Source organism: Myotis myotis, unplaced genomic scaffold (assembly GCF_014108235.1).
Source record: "Myotis myotis isolate mMyoMyo1 unplaced genomic scaffold, mMyoMyo1.p scaffold_m19_p_5, whole genome shotgun sequence".
NCBI lineage: Eukaryota > Metazoa > Chordata > Mammalia > Chiroptera > Vespertilionidae > Myotis > Myotis myotis.
This window is the reverse complement of record NW_023416357.1, coordinates 13,234,678-13,252,196: the sequence shown is the minus strand read 5'-3', so window position 1 is coordinate 13,252,196 and position 17,519 is coordinate 13,234,678. Positions and strand designations below refer to the sequence as shown.

Here is a 17,519-nt window from a genome sequence, read left to right as displayed (position 1 = left end):
CAGGGTGCATGCGGGAGGCAACCTATCGATGTGTCTCTCTTACATCAATGTTTCTCTCTCTGTCTCTCCCCGTCTCTTCCACTCTCTCTTAAAATCAATGGAAAAATATCCTTGGGTGAGAATTAACAACACACACACAAAAAAAAAACATTGGGGGGTAGGGAGCCAGTTATGGGAGGTTTCCAGAAAAAGCCAGGTAAACCAGGGTAAGGTTGCTATACAGATTTCAGGTTCTCTTGTGATGTAGTCCTGCTTCCCTTTCTAGTACAGAGAGGGAGATACTTACACAGGGAAATTTCCATTACTAATGTAAACGTCCCTTACAAAAGGATAGCTTCTCAGTTTTCTGAGGTTTTCCTTCTCTGCTGGTTTTAATCAGCTCAAAACAGCCCTTCTGCCAAAGAGGCATATTTCGTGGTGGTGCATTCTGCTGGCCTTCACTGGCACTATTTTAAGCCCTTGCCTCTTGTTCACTCATTTAACTGACAGTTACCTTACAGTTGGGATAAAGAGGACAACTCCATTTTAAGAACTGGCCAAACCATTTGGAGTGTCTCCTTTCAAAGCTAGTGAGTTCAGGGGGACCAGCCTGTAGGTCCTTTGCCTCTTGGACTCTCAGCAGCCCTTTGCACAAGGAGCTCCATCACACACCCTGTGTCTCTTCCCAGGGTGTGAGATTAATGAGGCCGTTCGCACAGGCTTCTGCAGCGTGTAGGACAGGGCTGTGCAAATATAGAGCTCGTCACTGAAGAGTGGGGATGGTGCTGCTCCACGTCCTGGCCTCCTGGCAGTGTGCCGTGGAGGTAATCCGGTCTTAATGATTTCAGACCTCTCCACTGCTCTTGACTACAGAACATCTGCAGAGAAGTGGCGGGAGACTGCTTGTTCTGTGAGAGCTACTGCAAATGCAGACTAGCAGAGTTAGAATTAGTGAGGTTCTGTCTCATCTAACAGTCCGAGGGTGCCTCGGCAGAAGGAGGACGTAATTATAAGCCACACGATTACTCATTTCTCCCAGTCTCCATGAGTTGGTGGCAGTGATGTGGCTCACATCTCTTTATTAAATACATTTTGCTGGCCCCAGTCCTCTCCATTTGCCAGGGAAGCCAAAGCCATATGTCAGTACAGTTCTCATAAACCTAATATGTAATAGTGTTGAACATTATTAGTTCACATAAGGTTATGAAAAGTAGGCCTCACAGCCCTTCTAGACCTGAGTCAAATGGAAGTAGAAAACAATTGTATTTATTGAAAGTGAAGTGAGAAATAGTGATTTTTGTAGTGATTTTTGTAGATCTTTGTAGTGATTTCAAAATAATTCAGTTCTTTGTTATATTAATCAGACAGGAGTTAAAGATGCCTTATGGTTCAGCCTATGAGTGGCATGTGTCACTGTGTTAGTTTCCTATGACTGCACTAGCAAAGCATGACAAACAGAGGCTTAACAGAACACAGCTTTATTATCTTACAGTTCTACAGGTGAAAAGTCCAGATGGTCTCACCAGGCTAAAATCAAGGTGTCTGCAGGGTTGGTCCCTTCTGAAAGCTCAAGGAAAGAGTCTGTTTTCTTACCTCTCCGGCTTCCAGAGGCTGCCCCATGCCTTGGTGTGTGGCCCCTTCCTCCATCTTCAAAGCTGGCAATGGCTGGGCAAGTCTTTCTCAACTACATACTCTGACCCTGATTCTTCTTCCTCCCCCTGCTGCATTGCAGGACCCAGATGATGATAATGGGTTCACCTGGATAACCCAAAATAATCTTATTTTATGGGCAGCTTAAAACCATGAAATAGCAACCTTAATGCCCCTTGCCATGACACCCAATACATTCACAGGGCCCAGGAACATGAGTGTGGACATCTGTAGGGTGGGGACATTATGCTGCTTACCACGGGCTCTTTTCTCCCTGCTTGACCACAACCCAGGCAAATGGCCTCAAACCAACTGCAAGGGAGGCTGCTGTTGGGATGGGTGAATTCCTAGCCAGCCCCCAGTGCTAGGCTTTTCCAGAGCACCTCCAGCCATGGATCCCATTTTTCCCTGGACTTCCTGAAATCAGCCTCCCTTAACTCCAGGACAGCCCCACAGCTGCCTCTGGGCCCGTCACCAGGCAGTCTGCCCTTTGTGTCACAGCCACATTGTGGAATGGAGTGCACACTACTGTGGAAGACAGAGCATGGCGTGTCTAGCTCTGATCTGACGCTCCACGGCACAGCTCAACTTCATGGCCCCCTCTGGAAAGTGAATGGAGTGCCCCTGTATGGCTTAACAACCTTCCCACCTTGACAAACTATGATTCAAAGTGCAGAATAGCAGTTCCCTTCTTCCTCAGCTTTCTGAGACAGCAGGGGTCCAAGTTCTATAATTTATCCGGGGCTCACCTTTTAGCACAAGCTATGACTTCCACTCACCACCCACAGACCTGAAAGACCCCACTCGGTCTCGGGAACAGGGTTCTTCTTGGGTTCCCTGTAACTCTTCATCTGGGGTGCCCAGTCTCCCCACAGGTTCTCTCTGCCTCTCCCCCTTTATCCTCTCCACTTTCTCTTTGTGGGGCTCCCACCTCAGATCCAGCAGCCCCCACAGACATGAAGAAATGTTTGCTTGCCCAGGAGTCTTCCCTCTCCTGGTAGAGCCATTCTCTGCACTGAGATGGTCCTTCGGCCTTGTCCCTCCTCATCTCACTGGTCCCAGGGTGGGCCAGGTCCATTTCCACTTTGCTTACCTGCCACTGCATGGCTGTACTGGAGATGATTAGGTTCACTCTTGGACTACTGTCCTGATGGTCTTCTGTGTTGTTCCCACCTGAACAGTCCTCTCCTATTTGGTAGATTGCCTTTCCTTTGAGTAACATTCCAGTAGCTCTCTCAGCAAGAACGAAACTGACATACACTTGCAAGTCTCGCTCTAGCACCTGAGTCAGTGCTTTAGGGACATTTGTGTGAATTAACAGCCCCTCCCCCTTCCTGCTAAAACCCACACCCAGGTTCATGGGGCACTTACAAGTCGTGAGCAGCCCTGGGGAGACCCCTTCCATCCCCCTGCCTGTCTTCCAGTGGTGGGTCTTCCAGCCTGTTGAGCAGGAGTAGAGAGCGAGCTATCGGTGACTCCCTTTCCCAGGAGGCACCCCGACACCCGAGGGGCTGCCCGGCCATGGGAGTGTATGTGGTCAGTTGCTTCCTCATTATTTCTTACCTGGCCAAGTCTGACTGAGGAGCAAGCCTCCTTCACTCCCTTTGCCCCTGGGGCAGGAAGCTGCTCCGCAGAGAACTTTTAACATCAAAGGCAAGTCCACCCTCACCTGGGGCGCAGACTGCCCAGAACCTGCCCACAGGCCAGCACTTTGTGTTTCCTGGAAGGTCTGAGGAGGAAAGGCCTGCAGGGAGGGGTTCAGGGCACAGGCTGCTGGGGTCTGATCAGCTCTGCAGTCCTGGCTGTGTGACTGGGCCACTGGCTTCCCTCACTCATGCCTGGGGACCTACTCCCAGGGTTACTGTAAAGAGCGAGGACATGTGGCCAGTGGCTAGAAGGATGCCTGGCACATAGTGAGGTGAAGAGCAGCGAAGTTAGTTATCCAGGATCTGCGATTCTCCAGAAGCTTCCTTGCTGAGATGGTGCGCTGACGCCGTCCTGGTGAGGGGGAGCTGACCACGTCATTGGAGAGCCATGTGGGGAGCACTCTACAGGGTGTTACTTACTCCTTCATAACCCCATGAGTCACGGTAGCATCTGCAGTTTACATATAAGGACATGGCAATGAGGAGACATTGACATACCAAGGACTCGAAGACTGAAGTTTCTCCAAGTACTAGATGCCAATTGTTAAAACCCATTCAATGAGAATAGATGACAGATGAACATTTGCCATGTGCCAAGCCCCACTGGCAGTGTGTCACGTGTGTTAGCTCATTTAGTCCTCAGCGAACCCCTGGGGGACAGGGAGAGAGCATTGTCACCCTTTCTTCACACACAGGGGACCCTGTGGCACAGATAGAGTTAGCAACTCGCCCAGACACATGCACGCACGCGAGCACATGGGCAGAGCTGAGACCTGAGCCCAGGAGTCTGGCTCGAGGATCTGTGCCCGTAACCTCTGCCTGGCACTTCTGCTAGGAGGAAGCTTGTTATTCTTTAAATTTGAAGCTCTCATGTGAATAACAACCACAACAAAAATCTAGGATTTTTTTCTTAGGTCTTTCGTAAAAATACTTATATTTGCAAATATTCCACAAAGATTTCTGCAAAAATAATTCTGCTTTTGTATTTTCACAAGTGAAGAGTTCTAGTGGCATTGATAAAACAATCCCAATAAATACATGCTGTCATATTTTTGGCAGGATTTCAAGTTAAAATAAATCTGTCTCAGCCCTGAGTTATTATTTTTATTGCCACTTTTTATGGCTGCATTAATTACCACACACACTGTGAGGGGTGGGTGAAATTAATTGTTTTTATAAACTAAGTTAAAGGAAGGGCTAATGTAGAGTGACTGAGCTTTGTCATGTGAACTTACTTCAACAGAGGGGTGGACAGGCCACTCCGTGTGAGCTTCAGCTGACGGTTATTTTAAATGTCACCTGGACATGCATTATTTTCTTTGTAGTCACTTGCACAGCCCTTTTTACTTTGGTTTCTTGAAAACATCTGTGAGTTACAGTTTTTAAGTTTTTTGTCTGCTAAATTGAAATGATTCAGAGATCATTTTTAAATGAGCAACTATTAGCTTGCTCAGGCTGCTATAACAAAATATCACAGACTGGGTGACTTACACAACAAATTTATTTTCTCGCCGTTCTGGAGGCTGGAAGTCCAAGATCAAGATGCTGCAGGTCTGGTTTCTCCTGAGGCCTCTCCCCTTGGCTTGCAGATGGCTGCCTTCTCACTGTCCTCATGGGGCCTTTCCTCTGTGCACCTGCATCCTTGTGTCTTTTCTCCTCATAAGGACACCAGTCACATTAGATTAGGGCCTCACCTAACAGCCTCTTTTTAACCTAGTCACCTCTTAAAGGCCCTATCTCCAAGGTTATGGGAGTTAGGGCTTCAACAAATGAATTTGGAGAGACCACAGTTCAGCCCACAGGGGCACTCTTAATCAACTTCTAATGGACATGGGAAGGGGGTGGGGTAGAAACATGAATTTAAAAAACAATAACATTTAGTGGGACAATTCTTTCATTCTCCTTTGGCAAAACAAAAACACTCTAGCCAATTTTGCTCAGTGGCTAGAGTGTCGGCCTGCGGACTGAAGGGTCTTGGGTTCAATTGCAGTGAAGAGCACATACCTAGGTTTCAGGCTTGATCCCTGGCCCCAATGGGGGCATGTGGGGAAGGCAACCAGTCAATGTGTCTCTCTCACATCGATGTTTCTCTCTCTCTGTCTCTCCCCCTCCCTTCCATTCTCACTAAAAAAATCAATGGAAAAAATATCCTCTGGTGAGGATTATAAAGCAAAACAAAACAAAAAAACATTTATTTCAATAGAGTAGTAAATTATCTTAAACGTGCTACAGATTTTATTTTCAGTCTCCATTTCTTAAGGTTGGGCATACTACATAACAGAAATTTTGATAAGCCACCTGCAAATGGTATTTTTGTTTTCTTGTTTTTAAATTGAGTCCAAAGTGAGGGAAATCCCCCAAAGTGAGGGAACCACACTCAAAGGAGAAGCTGAAATTTATAGCAGAATGAGCCTTGGGTCCACCTGAGGCAGAGAGCGACCTGGTGTCTCTTCCTTTTCTTATTAGGACACCAGTCACACTGGACTAGGGCCCATCCCAACAGCCTCATTTAATCCAAAACGCCAGTGGAAAGCTGGGCACTCAGAGGCCAAACCCATGGAGAAAGGGTGGGGGAAAGCAATCTGGCAGTGGGATGATGAGAGAACTGCTCAGTTTTCGCCTGTGCCCAGATAGAGAAAGTATCCTTGGGAATCTGAATGCAGGCCTACCTTTGCATGGGCTGAGTTCAGATTTGCACTTTCCCAGTTCCTGAGGAATCTGACATAAAAAAAGTTTCCAGGTGCCTGTACTCCTGGCCAAACAGAGCTCCTGTAGCATCCCTCCAAAGGATGCTGTCTGAATGCCAGGCCCAGAGGATCCCACAGCTGAAGCCCTACTGGAAACAAGCTCATAACCTACAATCACCCAACAGGAGAGTCCGCAGACAAACACAGGCAGTAGATTAGACTCCCAAGGACCTCAGGTAATAAAATAATGGATAGACACCTATAAGACAAGTATGTCTAAAATGATTGCATATATAAAAGAATTAAAAACACAAGAAATGAGTAAACCCTGCCTTGCCTTTTTCTGATGGATACTGCGAGGGAATGTTGGCCATGGCGCTGGCATCACCAGCTTCAGGGGGCTGGCCAACCCTCCCAGGAACATTGAGAGCTAATCACCTCGAAGTGTGTGAGCCTGGGCAGGTATTTCACATTCTCTTTCCTGTTCTTCAGGATCATAAAGAAACTTGTCTGGACTTTCCTAATCAGCAGGGTCCAACCAAATTTGAAATGCCCGAGGACAGGGCCTGACAGGTGCACTGGATTGAGATGGGAGCTGAACCAGGACAGCCACTGGGAGAGCCTGTCCTAGGGGTGGGGGGGTGGGGGGATGCTGAGCCTGGGGGCCATGAGTGCAGTTGTGTGGCTCTGCTTTCTCTCGTATTCTTTCCTGTGCCAAGGCTACCACAGGCCTCTGTCTTAGCCCATTTGGGCTGCTTTGACAGACTACCACAGACGGGTGGTTTATAAACAGCAGCTCTTCAGGCTGCAAGTCCAAGGTCAGGGTGCCATCAGATTTGGTGTCTATGAGGGTCTATTTCCTGGTTCTTCTCTGTCCTCACGTGGTAAAGGGGCAAGGGAGCTCTCTGGGGTCTCCTTATAGGGGCTCTAACTCCATTTTTGAGAGCTCCACTCTCATGACCTAATCACCTCTCAAAGGCCCCGCCTCTAAACACCATCACATTGTGGATTAGGATTTCAACAGCCTCTTCTCATTCAGATTTATAGATTTTAGGATGCTGCTCTAATCCCCTTTTTGCAGATGAAACAGTGAGGCTTTAAGGGGCCGAGTCTGAGACCACATAGGTGAGGACATGGAGGAGCTTACTGACACAAAGCCCGGTCTAGTGACCACATAAGGCTGGTTTTTTGAAACAGGGCCAGCATTTCCAGACTCTATCCTGTGGAACACTATAGTCCTAAAGGATGATAACTTGGGATAAAAATTCTGTGGTCAAAGGCATTTGGGAAAGACAGCACACTGTGCGCCTCATAGAGCTTCATAATGCACACTAGGGGGCAAGAAATCTGGCTTGAAGAAACCCATTTAATGCTGTTCAACCTAGCATTTCCCACACTTAACAGATCCCAGAGTCCACTTTTTTTTGTTGTTTTTACAAAACAGTACTAATATATCAGCCATTGAGAAATGGAAATCAAACTACAATAAGGTATCACTTCAGACCCACTAGGGTGGCTGTGACTGAAAAGATAGGTGGTAACAGTGTTGGTGGGCATGCGGAGAAGTCGGAGCCCTCAGACTGTTGGAATAGAAAATGATGCTCTGGCTCTAGAGTTTCTCAAAATGGTAAATATAGAGTCATTCTGTAACCCAGCTATTCCACTGCTAGGTGTATACCCAAGAAAATGAAGGTGTATGTTCATGTATCTACACAGAACCTTGTACACAAGTTGTTCATGGCTGCATCATTTATAACAGCCAATGTAGAAACAACCAAATGTCCATCAGCAGATGATTCGATGAACTAAATGTGGTCTACCCAAGCAATGGAATATTATTCAATCATAAAAAAGAATGAATACTGACACCTGCTACAACATGGATGATCCTTGAAAACATTATGCTGAATGAAAGAAGCCGGTCAGCAAAGGCCACACATTTTATGATTCTATTGATGTCTGATGTCCAGAATAGGCAAATCCAGATGACTGGTTGCTGGGGGAGAGGACAGATTAGGGGGTGACCATTTTGATTTGAGGTTTCTGTTTGGGGAGATGAAACGTTCTCAAGTTGATTGTGTCGATGGTTGTACAACTCCGAATACACTCAAACACCATTGAGTTGTACGCTCTAAATAGGTGAATTGTATGTGAATTATATGTCAAGCTGTTTTTAAAAACTAACTTGACATCCACCAGCACTCGGTTTCACAGCACAGTCTGGGAAGGGCTTCAGCAGACAACTTGGCTGCCACCTGAGCAGCCTCTGTGAATGTGGCAGCAGCTGTCCCATGTCACCTGCAGCTGTGTCACCCCATCGGAAGCATCATTGGAGACAAATGCTGTATGATTTCACTTACAGGTGGAATCTAACAAACAAAATGAAACACGTAAACTCATAGATACAGAGAATAAACTGATATTTGCTAAAGGGGAGATGGTGAAAGATGGGCGAAAGGGGGGAGGGGATCAACAAGTACAAAATTCCAGTTATAAAATAAGTCATGGGGTGTAAAGTACAGCATAGGGAATATAGTCAATGATATTGTAATAACTACAGTGACAGATGAGTACTAGGCTTACAATGGGGATCACTTCGTGTAAGGTTTGTAAATGTTGAGTCACTGTGATGTACACCTGAAACTAATATATTGTATGTCAGCTGTTATTGAAAAATAAAAACTAATGCAGGACCAGTCAAAAAAAATTTTTTTAAAGCATCATCATTATTTGAGAAAGTATCACAGGGCAGGGATTCAGTGGAATCTTGTTGTGTCAAGAAGACATGCAGGACCTAAAGCAACAGCCACTCTGTCCAATGATTCGTACTCTGGTTACACTACTGCTCTTATGAAATACTTAAAAGCAAACCAAAAGCAAACAGGAGCCATGGAGAGTTTCTAAGTGGATCTGTGGGCTGGGCTGAGTGCTTTGTCAGAGTGACTCTTCCCCCAACAGCACTAACTTTCTGTTAATCACTGCCACTGATGCCAGGTTATCTGAACTAACTGGTGGCCATGGGGCAACTAAAAACTTTGGAGCTGGTTCCCCTGATCCTCCGAGGTTCCGTTTCCACACTGACCACACCCTCTTCGCTTTCTTTCTAGTGAAAGCTGGTGGAATGCGAATCGTGCAGAAACACCCGCATTCTGGAGACACCAAAGAAGAGAAAGACAAGGATGAGGAGGAGTGGGAGACCGAGCCCAGGTAGGAGAGTGCTGGTGAATCTCGGGCGTGTGGCACAAATAACCATTATTCAGTTACACATTAATGTTTGTTCTCTGTCCTGTGCTTCTGATAACTCCTGGGCTGTTTGGGGCCCCTGCTGTGTATTTTTCCTTTTCTAATCAGTGGGGAGTGGGGGGAGATATTTGTGTTCTCAGCCTGGGGAGGAAAGGGGCATCTGGAACACGCCCTCCCTGACTGCATCTGAGCATCTGTGGGCAGCAGCCTGGAGACCTTGAAAATGCCACACCAGCTGAATCTTGGGTGGGCCTGGTGTTCTGTGCAGCCAGGGGAGAGAACTGTTGATTGTAAAAAGGTCCACATGCACCTGGGCTTTCCCAGTTCTTCAGCCAAATCGAGAATCAGCGCAGCCACACACAGGTGTCCCTAAATGACATCTCTGTCCCAGGCCCCTGGCTCCCAGACAGCTCCTCGCCCTGCATTACAGCTCGTCTCCCTGCATTCCCCCATCTCTGTTAATGAACTATTTTCCTTGGAGGTTCTGATGTCAAGTTTGGTTCAAGGACCTGGGTATCAATCTGTATCCTCCCACCTTATAATACATAGACATGCACCAGAAATGCATATGCCTCCCTGAGCTTGTCCACATAGAAGAACATGATCACTGAGCTTTCTACCTTACAACTTGTCGCTGGATGGTGTCTCCCCCAGAGGAGGAAAGAACGTGTAGGAAGGGTGTGGAAAGCAGCTAACCTGTATTCCTGTGGATTAGGCGCATTGTTTAGTTTCAGTCCAGTAGTCCTTAATAGGAGGTGGTATTCTCCTACTTTACTCATGGGAAACTCAAGTCCAGAGAGACGATAAACTTGCCCACACTGTGTGCCTTGCAAGTGGATGGGGCAGGAATTTAAACCCAAGCCTTACAGGGTCCTGAGCAGGCCAGGCTTCCAACTGAATTGCTCCCACAAGCTTGTGCCCCCTAAAAAGGAACGTGCATATTCTTGTGGGCCCCACCGGTCCACTCATGTATGTGCTGAATCTCTGGATGTTTTCTGCAATCTTTGGATGCTATGAGTTACCCTGCAGTCACTTGAGGGGTAGACAAAATTTGGGGCGAAGTTTCTGAGTGACTCTTGCCCATTTTAAATCATGAGATCAGCAACTTGAAGGTCCAGCCAAGTTCTGGTTTTAAAATAAGCGGTTTAAAGAAAACTAGCATTATCTTCCTCACCAGCTATTTTCACAAAGCTGTGTTTGTAACATAACAGCATCAGTAACACCTACAGGTCCACAATCCTGGGTCTGAAAATCTTGGGGCCTGCTTCAGTTCAGTGAAAAATTTAGGGGTTTTTGGACCAGTGATACAGATTTTAGGAGAATAAAAGAGTGCACATTCCAATCAGAGCCCTTAGTGGGGTTTTGGGCAGTGTATTGTGACCTGGTGTGATGTTCACATTTTCAAATCTACATACTTGAGTCAGTTCAGATTAAGTTTTGTTTCCGTACAAGTTATAAGGAAACTGAACTTTCAGAAGATCCTTGAATGGAGGATGAGAGCATGTGGGCCTGGAGGTATTTCTGCACTAGAAAACCTGGGATGCCCCTTCTTCATATCCACTTGTTTCCTTAAGAGGGAAGAAAGAGGATGAGAGAGAAAGCCATGCCTGGAAAAAAAATTCCAGAAAGTTCATGTGATTGTAAGTGGCAGAAGGTACAAATAGCTTTTTCCTATGTAGCAGTGTCAATACAGTGAGAGGTGATAGTTTATTATCATGTTTAGAAATAAGGACATAACAGCCCATGTGTTTTCTTTCTATTGATTTTTTTCATGAGGTAGAATGTGGCATTTATGGAAGATGCGCCGTTTAAATAAATATGCCAAAGAATGAATGATTGCAGAGAAGGGAGCAGGCACCCAGGACTCTAGAGTTTAGCATCGCGCTCACCACGAAGGTGTGTTCTCTCTGGAACCAAGGATTGTGTAGCAGGCTGACTGCAGAGTAGGGTTTGCATAGCACACGAGCAAGGGTTCTTTGTTCCCTGCAGCCCAGTGGCTGTCATAGGTTTCCTGTAGGTGTGCTCGCTCTTGTCCTCCTGACTTCAGCTTTGCTCTTGACACACCATGGGCAGGTGGCTGGGGTGAGCCTCCGTGGAGTCAAGCTGTTGACCTATGCTCTGTGTACCGGTTTATTCCACCACCAGACTCTCCCCGTGTTCCCCCGGGCTGACTGAACAGTTCTAGTTAGTCATCCTCCCTAATATTTTAGAGTGCCACGAGTCTGGCCCTGTTCCAGCAGCTTAGAGAGGGCAAGTAACTTTTCGAAGCTCACACAGTAATGAGTGGCCGAGCCAGCTTCCTAGCAGTGGCGGCTGGGTCCAGAGACCTCACCCTTAGCCACTAGGCTGTGCTGACCAATGGTGTGCCTGCTTTGTGCTGGGCACTGCTGAGTGCTTCACGTTGAGTTTGAAGCTCACACACCTGTGCGTTGATATGACTGTGACCATGAGAAAGATGAAGAAACCAAGGCTTAGGAGGCTCTCCAACCCAGTGATACACAGCTGGCGGTGGCCAGGCCAGGAGTCATCCCTCAGTCTGACTTGACTTGGATGCCCCTGCCTCTAATATGCTACTGAAGTCCCCTGAATTGGCAGAATATTTCTAGGATCAACATAGACTGTGACTCTGGATCCCCTTATAAAATAAACGAATAAATTATGGGGTTGCCCATAACCATTTCCATATTCCTCAAGCCCATAATCCTACCCGTGCAGCCTCACATCAGTAGGTGGTCTAATTGTCAGGATAAAATGAGGTTTCAGTGACTGGAAACACTTCACATATGGAAAGGCCTATCTTTACTGCAGAATTTGTCAAAAGTTTAATTATTCTCTTGGAAACGTCATGGTGTGTGACTTCTACATCAAATTACCCTCATCCTGAAGTTTGTATGTTTTCAGGTTTGGATTCAAGTGTTCTCTGGATTTGAAAACAAGTACATGGTCTCGGGTGCCAATTTCCTCCCTTGCAAAACACTTGGCTTTTCTTCCCATAGTTTTTTAAACTGGTTTTATGTTTACCCACTCATCTCTGGTGGTCAAGTACTGATGACAGGGACAATGAACAACTAGAGCATTAAAGAGGTTGTTCTGTGACCAAAAGTACTAATACCACAGCTTTTACTTGTAATTTTTTATTGCAAATATTTATACAACTCTTAATCCTTTCAATCTTAAGTTTTTTGGAGATTTACAAATAATTTCCCATGTTGTCAAATTGTTTTGAGGTGCTACATTTTTTAAAAGAAATCTGAAAATGTTGCTCGAGAATTTCCGTCCAGCTGACTTCTAGTTACCTGTGGCCCTTCACATCCAAGAGGAGTAATAGGCTTCACTATTATTAACTAGCTAGAGGCCCAGTGCACGAATTCGTGCATGGGTGGGGTCCCTCAGCTTGGCTGGTGATCAAGGCCTATTGGGGGGCTGGCCGGCTGGGGGGAGGGGCCTGCGGGAGGTTGGCTGGCCGGCCAGGGGGGGGGGGGGGGGCGCGGGAGGTTGGCTGTGGGAGCGCACTGACCTAGGGGGCAGCTCCTGTGTTGGGCATCTGCCCCCTGGTGGTCAGCACGTATCATAGTGACTGGTTGACCAGCCATTCCGGGCATTCCGGTTATTCGGTCATAATGGTCACTTAGGTTTTTATATATATAGATACTTTCCTGAGTGGCTACTGGTTTCTATCTTAGAACTGACCCAATTAAGGAAAGCCATGATTTTCCTCAAAGCCTTTTGTTGAGCAAGTTGCATTATGTAAAGAAGTTGCAGACATAGCATGGAAATCAGGACTTAGTAGGAGCCACTAAAGAAAACAGTTTAGTGTCGAACATGTACTGAAGTCCTGTCAAGTACAAAGCCCAAACATGAATCTGGCTTGGTACAAGATAAAACAAGATAGGTGACAGGAAGAATGAACTAGAAATGGAAGGGTTTAGGTATGGACTGGGGGTGGGCTGAGCTCAGCTCTTTACAGCTCTGATTAGGATTGCAGTCCTGTTTCACATAACCCAAAAATAAGCATACAGCTCAAACCACCCGTCATGTGGGAAAGACCTGTAATGGGATACAAGCATTAACAGATGAACCTAACTGTAATACAAATGTTTACATAGTTACTATAACCAATCGAAAGGAGTGGAAAGAAAAAAACCTAACCTAAGTAACTTTGGATACAGTATTTTGATCAAATACTATAAGGTTAAAAAAATCATAAATGGTATACTCCAGTTAGTAAATATGTTTCTTACAGGAGTATATTGGGTTAGCGATCTGAAATTGCTTGATGTGTATACTAAGATTGAACAAATAAGTAAATATATTGTGGGTAGAGAGAGCCAAGTTGCTCACTGTCAGAGAAAGAGGTTACAAATAGGCAAGGGAGAAGATTAAAATGAACTTTGTGGTGTTGAGTTGGAACTGGAAGTATTAGTATGAGCTCCTAGTTTTAAATAGATGGATGGATGGGTGGGTGGATGGATGATGGGTGGTTGGGTGGATGGGTGGATGGATGGATGGATGGATGGATGGATGGATGGATGGATGCATCGATGGATCGATGGATGGATCGATGGATCGATGGATGGATAGGTAGATGGATACATGATTGGATGCATGGATGCATGAATGGATAGATGGATGGATAATAGATATATACTCATATACATACATGCAGAAATAGATCTAGATGGGGAGGATTAGTATGCACACCTATTGTTCCCAGCTGTGTTCACTGAGAAGATCTAAAAAAAAAAAAAAAAAATAAACACCTGACACCCATGTACCCATGAGCATCCTGAGGGCCCAGATCTTGGTTTTAAACACCATTACCCAATCAAGGGAACCAGGGTTTCTTGGAGAAGTGGTTAATTCCAGGGCCAGAGCAGGAAAAATAAATGTAAATAGATTTGCATGTTCCAAGCAGGAATAACGTGTAGTGCCAGAGCCCGAGGAAGTGCACTAAGCAGGATGGGGCTTGTCAGAACAGCACAGGCACCAGCGTGAAAGCACCCGAGTTGGCTGGGAGCACGCTGATGGCATCGGAGAGGCTGCTAGGGAGGGCGAGTCTGCCTGTGCTTACAGTCTGCAGTCCATCCTAATGGCAGCACCGCTCTCCGTGGCTCTGCAAGGGCTCAGAGGAACCCACTCTCATCCATTTTAGTGGGCAGAGCCTCCTCCTAGGCTGGCTGCCTCTCTCTAGAAGCAATGTGTCTGCTTCCTGGGGCTGTGTGCAAAGGACCACAAACTGGTGGTTTAAACTGTAGAAATGTATTCCTTTCAGATCTGAGGCCTGAGGTTCCAGGTCAGGTCAAGGTGTCAGCAGGGCCGCGCTCCCTCTGAAACATGAGGGAGGATCTATTCAGGCCTCTCCTGTAGCTGCTGGTAGCTCCCCCGCTGGTGGCAGCATAACTGTAACCTTCACCTGGCCTTCTCCCTGTGCCTGTCTGCGTCCAGTTTCCCTTTCCATAAGCACCCCAGGCATATTGGATTAGGGGCTCACCCTACTTTAGTATGACCTCATCTTAACTGTTTCCAAATAAGGTCACATTCTGGGGACTGGGGCTAGGACATTACCATAGGAATCTGGGGCGGGGGACACAATTCAACCCATTACAAGCAGGCAGCACCTCATGCCACTAGGCATCGTTGGCAGTCCCCAGCTCCGTTGACAGGCCAGCAGCAGTGGCAGTATAATAATAATTTATTAGCTGAGGCCAGCGGACAGTTGCCCAGTTGAGCACAGTCTGCCTCCCTGGACAGGTGATGCTCTGAGACCAGGAAGGGGGCTCAGGCTTGATCACGCAGCCCGTCAATTTAAAGACTGGTTTGTGCCTGCACCCCAATAAGTGTATATTCATTTCAAATTATACCTCATACAATCCTAACATTATATAAATTATACAATGGATGCAAATGTATATTAATGTGTTAGATAAAGTTGAAATAAGCACTACTTCAGTGTCGTGCTAATCATTATGAGTTTATAATATTAGTTACTACTATCTCAAGATCCCTGGAGGTGAGGGTTCTCATTGATGATTTAGGTTTAAATCTAAATTTCTAATGACCTTCTTGGTGATTTCAGGCTTTGTGGGGGAGGCAGCTTCTTGTCAAATCTGATTAGATGTGTAATGTGGCTCATGAAGTACTTAAACTAGGACATGTGTAACTTTTTTATTATTGTTCACTTGTGTTTTTATCCTCCAACAGTTTATTGTGCAGGAATCTTTTTAAGCCACTTGTTAATTTTGTAAAATTTATGTAAAATCCATTCATAATACATTTGAGTACAGTTCTAGGTGCTTGAGATATATCAAGGATAAAACTAGAGAATGTAGTTCACTACCCCATTAGCCAGACAGTGTCGTATAGATGTTGCAGGACATTGGAAGCAGCTGAGGGGTGCAGGGACCTGCAGGTGGTGCCCCACTCCTTCCTCCAAAGCCCTGAGAACCGTCAGGCAGACAATAAGACAGTCCACATAGTACATAGGGAGAAAGCTTAATTCATCTGGTGTTTTTGTTAGCTAAAAATAATGTAAATAGATTCGCATGTTTATCTCATTTGTCCTCTCAAGCACAAAGAACTGCCTTGTCCTTGATTGCTTAGTGGTGGCTCCACTACCAGTGTTCCTGTTGAATGCGGTATAAATTAAACATTTCCCCTGAAGCCTGTGGCTATGTGTATATTAGGATGATCAATAGGAACACAACCGTGGGCATTTTAAAAAATGTTTCCCAGAACTGCCCAATGAACACAGTATGATGTGTGTGACCCAGCACTTTGTGTCCTAGAAGTCGTGGGCATTAGCCTTGTCAGGAACTCAGTCTCTGAGTTCTTTTTTCATGAAGATGAGCACCAGAGGAAGGCACAAGGCTGACAGGTAGCAAGTCAAAGGCTCGCTGCTCTGCCAAGGAAGGGAGCATATGGGCCTCCATATGTCACAGGCGCCGGGCTGGACGCCTTGGGTTTGGGAGGGAGAAGGAAAGTGCTGAAGGCCCGGCTTTTCTCCAGTGCCCAGGCTGCTGGTAACTGGCTTGGAGGTAGTGTTGGCACAACATCTGGTTCCAAAACAGATGCGGAAATCAGGTGTGATTGATGAGCTTCTGAGCACCCCTTCCTGCTCCCTCTCCCTTCGCTGGCCTCCAACCTCCTTACAAGACTGTCGCTCCCCTCCACACTGGGAGAGCTCCTCTTATCAGATGGAAGGAGAGGAGGAAGGAAGTGGAGCTATCAATTTTCCCCTCCAGACACTGCTCTGCACATCTGCCTGGCGGCAGCCTCTTGGAACAGATGACTCTTTTGTTTTTTACAGTGTTGCTCAAAGGACTGCAGTATTTATCAACAGTGTTTTCTTATTACATAAACATGTGAACTGAATTTAAATCAACTCTCCAGTGGTTGGATTTTATAGGATGAAACATGTACTAACTTCATAGAATAATGCTACATATAAGAATAACTACAGAGAAACAAGAGCCTTTATTGAGTTTATTACATTACAGTTACTATGCCTGAAATTTTTAAACCCTCTATTAAATAGACTCCATTGACTTCAACTGTCTCAGAATGCAGAGCACTCAAAAAATGCAGTACTAACCCCCCCTTATCCACAGGGGACACGTTCCAAGACCCCCAGTGGATGCCTGAAACTGCAGATAGTACCAAGTCCTAGAGATACTATGTTTTTCTCCTCTACATACAGACTTATAAAGCTTAATGTATAAATTAGGTATAGTGATTAACAACAATAACTAATAAAATAGAACAATTATAATTTAATGTAATAAAAGTTGTGTGAATGATTTGGGGACTATTGTTAAGTAAAATAAGGGTGGACTTGTACACAAGCCCTGTGATGCCACCACAGTGGATCTGATAATTGGGATGACTATAGGTGACTAACAGGCAGGAGCATCTGCAGCATACAGCATGGAGATGCTGGAGAAAGGGATGATTCACATCCCAGGGGGAAATGGATGGGGCAAAACACCAAACTGGTAAAGACCCACGAAGTTTTTTATGTTAAAAAGAAGTATTTGTCCCCTTCTGGGTATATCTCCAAAAGAAATGAAAGAGAGATCTCAAATATTTGCACAATTTATAGCAACACAATTTATGATATCCAAGAGGTGGAAACAGTCCAAATGTCCATTGACAGAAGATTGGATAAACAAAACATGGTATATCCATACAGTGGAATGCTGTGCGACCTTAAAAAGGAAAGAACCCTTATCCCATCTACAACATGGATGCTACATGAGGTAAACTAGTCACAAAGGGACAAGCTAGTCAAATTCATAAAGACAGAAAATAAAATGGG

The 17,519-nt window shown here is 45.7% G+C and overlaps 1 protein-coding gene across 1 annotated transcript in view; it reads left to right on the top strand.

Annotated features, from left to right (window-relative positions):
* LOC118655674 (death associated protein) overlaps positions 1-17,519 on the top strand; it is a 52,305-nt gene that overhangs the window by 3,121 nt on the left and 31,665 nt on the right. Inside the window, exon 2 of the mRNA XM_036307777.1 lies at positions 9,070-9,169. Within this exon, the coding sequence (XP_036163670.1) occupies positions 9,070-9,169 (100 nt within the window). The remainder of the gene's footprint in view (positions 1-9,069; positions 9,170-17,519) is intronic.